Source organism: Trichosurus vulpecula, chromosome 1, assembly GCF_011100635.1.
Source record: "Trichosurus vulpecula isolate mTriVul1 chromosome 1, mTriVul1.pri, whole genome shotgun sequence".
In the NCBI taxonomy this organism is placed as follows: domain Eukaryota; kingdom Metazoa; phylum Chordata; class Mammalia; order Diprotodontia; family Phalangeridae; genus Trichosurus; species Trichosurus vulpecula.
In genome coordinates this window covers 140,294,513-140,298,991 of record NC_050573.1, presented here as the reverse complement: position 1 = coordinate 140,298,991, position 4,479 = coordinate 140,294,513, and the positions used below count along the sequence as shown (strand labels likewise).

The 4,479-nt window shown below is 41.9% G+C and overlaps 1 protein-coding gene across 1 annotated transcript; it reads right to left on the bottom strand.

Moving 5' to 3' along the window:
• Positions 1–741: 741 nt before the first annotated feature.
• Positions 742–2,752, bottom strand: LOC118843690 (guanine nucleotide-binding protein-like 1). Its single transcript, XM_036751446.1, has one exon. The coding sequence runs from the start codon at positions 2,680–2,682 to the stop codon at positions 865–867; it is 1,818 nt and encodes a 605-aa protein (XP_036607341.1). The 5' UTR covers positions 2,683–2,752; the 3' UTR covers positions 742–864.
• Positions 2,753–4,479: the final 1,727 nt, after the last annotated feature.

Below are 4,479 nucleotides of genomic sequence, written 5' to 3'. Positions count from 1 at the left end.
ATGCATCCTTTTCAGATCATGATGCAGTAAAAAGTACATGTAATAGGGCCATGGAAAGAAAAACTAAAAATTAATTGGAAACTAAATAATCTAATCCTAAATAATGAGTGGGTCAACCAACAAATCATAGAAACAATCAATAGCTTCCTCCAAGAGAATGAAACAAGGAGACAACATAGCAAAACTTACAGGACACAGCCAAAGCAGTTCTTAGGGGAAATTTTATATCTCTAAATGCTTAAATAGATAAAATGAATAAAGAAGAGATCAATGAACAGGGTATGCAACTAAAAAAGCTAGAAAAAGAACTAAATAAAAATCCCCAATTAAAAACCAAATTAGAAATTCTGAAAATCAAAGGATGATTAATAAAATTGAAATTAAGAAAACTATTGAACTACTAAATAAAACTGGTTTTATAAAAAAAACCCAATAAAACAGATAAACTTTTGGTTAATTTGATTAAAAAAGACCAAATTACCAGTATCAAAAATCAAAAGGGTGAATTCACCACTAATGAAGCGGAAATTAAAACAATAATTAATAGCTATTTTGCCCAACTGCATGCCAGTAAATCTGACAATCATAGTGAAATGAATATATATTTACTAAAAACATTGCCCAGATTAACAGAAGAGGAAATAAAATTTCAGAAAAAGAAATTGAATAAGTTGTCAATGAACCCCCTAAGAAAAAATCTCCAGGGTCAGATAGATTTACAAGTGAATTGTACCAAAAAAATTTTTTTTTTTTTTAACGAACCAGGTTATCTTTATTCACAGTTGGGGAGGTGGAAAAGGGGTATCCCCTGATCAGTCCAAGAGCATGGATGTTGAATGGGAGGGAGGAATAAAGGATGGAGATTCAGCATTCATCCTCACCCAGCAGAGCATAGGGGTTTGGGCCTGCCAGGTGTGAAGGCCGGGCAGGGGTGGGGGTGTCTTCATCTCCCTCACCCTCCTCATCGGCATCTCGATCCTCCTCTCCCTCCTCTTCCCCAGAACTGCTCAGCTCTTCTTCCTCATCCTCATCCTCACCCGACAGTCCCACCCTCCCCTGCATCATCACCAGCTCCAAGGTTTCTGGATGGGACTCCCAGGAGGCTCGCTGGTCACTGTAGCCAGGTGGACGAAGACAAAGGCTGAGCCGTCCGTCAGCAGCCAGCCGAAGGAGGCTGTTGGCTGCTCGGTACACATCGTTCCTAGCTGCTTTGGCTGTCTTGTAACCACGCTTCTCAGCCCAGGCTTCGCAGATATCCCAGGCACACCAAGGGGGTTCATGCCCTGACTCTTCAGCTTCAGGGTGTCTCAGCCGAAGAAGCGCCTGGACAGGTATTCGGGAAGCCAGGTACCCCACAGAAGTGTAGGGCTCTTGGATCTGGGCAATGGGGTAGATCCCAGCCAAGACCTGTAGTTGTCGGGGCAGCAGGGAAGGAAAGATAAGGCCAGGGCAGTCACAAAGTCGAACAGTGGGTGTGAGGAAATATGTCTGAAAGTAACGGGTGTGGCCAGGGGTTCTGGAAACGCTCACCACCTTCCGCCCAACCAGCCCATTGATCAGGGACGACTTTCCCACATTAGGAAAACCCACACAGCCAATAGTCACAACTCCATCCTTATATCGTTCTCGGGTTGGGCCAGTTGGCTCCAGAGCTACATCTGTTTGCTGCTCCACCAACACTGCTGGTCCTTCTTCATCTTCCTCTTCCTCCCCTGAGCAAGTCTCCCGGCTTGCTCCAGCTGCATCCCGGTCCATCTTTTCTTTCCAGCTGCTTAAATCCACTTTTCCCGCAGTAATGGTCTCACAAGCCCTTAGCAACTGTTCTGGTCCCAGGGCACGAGTCCAGCCCCTTCCTTGCTTCCGGCGCTTCTTCAAGACAGTCTTTGGGTCCTGTGGGATTTGGGGGTCCTGAGGGAAAGATGTGAAGAGAACAAGGTGGAGCCGGGGGTAGTGCAGGCGAAAGTGATACTTCCAGGCTATAACGAGAGCTGGGGGAGCCAGGTCTACTTTGTTCAGCACCAGTATCAGTGACAGCCCTAGTTCCCCTGTCACATACTCATAAAAGGCTGGGGGAAAGTTGATGACTGGATGACGTATGTCTGTGATGAGAAGGACAATATCAGACATCTCTAGCACCCGCCATAACTGTCGCCAAGTCTCCAGGTTGTGCTCAAAGTAGCTGAGCTGCTCAGAGGAATAGGCCCCATGGATCTTTCCCAGATACTCTTGGAAACTCCGTTCTTCCTGGCTCATCAATTGCTCCCTGGACATCTCATAGTTCCAAGGGGGTCGCCGGGGAAAGTCTAGGTTGGAGCCTGAATGGTAGATGTCGCCGATGTCAAGCTCCAGAGATTTCTCACTGACAGGTTTCAGCACTTGTTCTCGGGCAGCCCTCTTTCTCCGCTCCACCTCTTCCCGGCTTTCTCTTTCAAAGTGTAGTCGGTATCTATTGGGGTCAAAGCGAAGGCCAGGGCCGTGGGTCGGCTGCTGGTTGAGGCGACGGATCTGCTGGGTCACAGATTCTCCATCAGAGGTGTCAGTCTGGTCCTCCCTCCGCTCCCGGCTCCCGCTGCGGCTGTTGGAGCTGGAGCGTAACCCATCCTGCAGCCCTCGTTTCCTCTCGCGCTTGTCCTGCAGCTGTTTCTTCTTCTGCTTCACGCTGAAAGGCTTCTTCCTCGGCATGGCCCGGTCTGGCTCCCGTTGGTCTCCAGCCCTGTCCGGGCTCCAGCCGCGGCCGCTTCGCTTCTACCGACACCCCCCGGGCTGCCCCAGCAGCGCTGGGCCGTACCAAAATTTTTTAAAGAACAATTAATTCCAATACTATATAAGCTATTTGGAAAAAATAGGTGAAGAAGGACTGCTATCAAATTCTTTTTATGATACAAATATGGTGTTGAAACTGGGAAGAGCTAGAACAGAAAGAAAATTACAGACCAATCTCCTTAATGAATATAGATGCAAAAATTTTAAGCAAAATATTAGCAAAGAGATTACAGCAACTTATCATCAGTATAAAACATTATGATCAGGCAGAATTTATACCAAGAATGCAGGGCTGTTTCAATATTAGGAAAACTATCAGCATAATTGACCATATCAATAGCAAAATGAACAGAAATCATATGATTATCTCAATAGATGCAGGAAAAACTTTTGAAAAAAATACAACACCTATTCTAATTGAAAACACTAAAGAGCATAGGAATAAGTGGAGTTTTCCTTAAAATGATAGGTATCATCCATCTAAAACCACCAGCAAGCATTATATGTGATGGGGACAAGTTAGTAGCATTTCCAATAAGACTGAAGGTGAAACAAGGATGTCCATTATCACCACTGCTACTCAATACTGTACTAGCTTTAGCAATAAGAGAAGAAAAATAAATTGAAGGAATTAGAATAGGCAATGAAGAAATAAAGCTATCACTCTTTGCAGATGATTAATATCCTAGAGAATCAACTAAAAACCTACTTGAAATAATTAACAACTTTAGCAACGTTGCAGAATATAAAATAAACCCAAATGAATCATCAGCATTTCTATATATTACTAACAAAGTCCAACAGCAAGAGATAGAAAGAGAAATTGCATTTAAAGTAACTGTAGACCATATAAAATATTTGGGAGTCTACCTACCAAGACAAACCAAGAAACTATATATGAACACAATTACAAAACACTTTTCACACAAATAAAGTCAGACCTAAATAATTGGAAGAACATCAGTTACTCATGGGTAGGCTGAGCTAATATAATAAAAATTACAATTCTACTTAAATTAATTTACTTATTTAGTGCTATATCAAACTACCAAAAGTTATTTTTATAGAAATAGAGAAAATAATAACAAAATTCATCTGTAAGAACAAAAGGTTCTGAATATCAAGGGAATTAATGAAAAGAAGTGTAAGGGAAAATGTCCCAGCCACCAGATTTAAAATCACATTATAAAGCAGCAATCATCAAAACTGCTTTGTACTGGCTAAGAAATAGAGTGGTGGAATTTTGGAATAGGTTAGGTACACAAGGAACAGTAGTCAATGACTAGTAATCTACTTCTTGATAAACCCAAAGACTCCAGCTTCAGGGATAAGAACTCACTATTTGACAAAAACTGCTGGGAAAAGTGGAAAATAGTATGGCAGAAATTAGGCACAGACCAATATTTTAGACTATAATACAAAGATAAAGTCAAAATGAGTACATGATTTAGACATAAAGAGTGATACTATATATAAATTAGGAGGGCAAAGAATAGTTTACCTGTCAGATCTATAGAAAAAGGAAGAATTTATGACAAAATAAGAGACAGAGAACATTATGAAATACAAAATGGATAATTTTGATTAAATTAAATTAAAAAGGTTTTGCACAAACAAGTCAATGCAACCAAGATGAGAAGGGAAGCAGAAAGCTGGGAAATAATTTTTACAGACAGTGTCTTTGATAAAGGCCTCATTTCCAAGGTATATAGAGAA

Excerpts from the sequence above, each read along its gene's own strand:
- LOC118843690 (XM_036751446.1), bottom strand. The coding sequence starts at position 2,682 with ATGCCGAGGAAGAAGCCTTTCAGCGTGAAGCAGAAGAAGAAACAGCTG.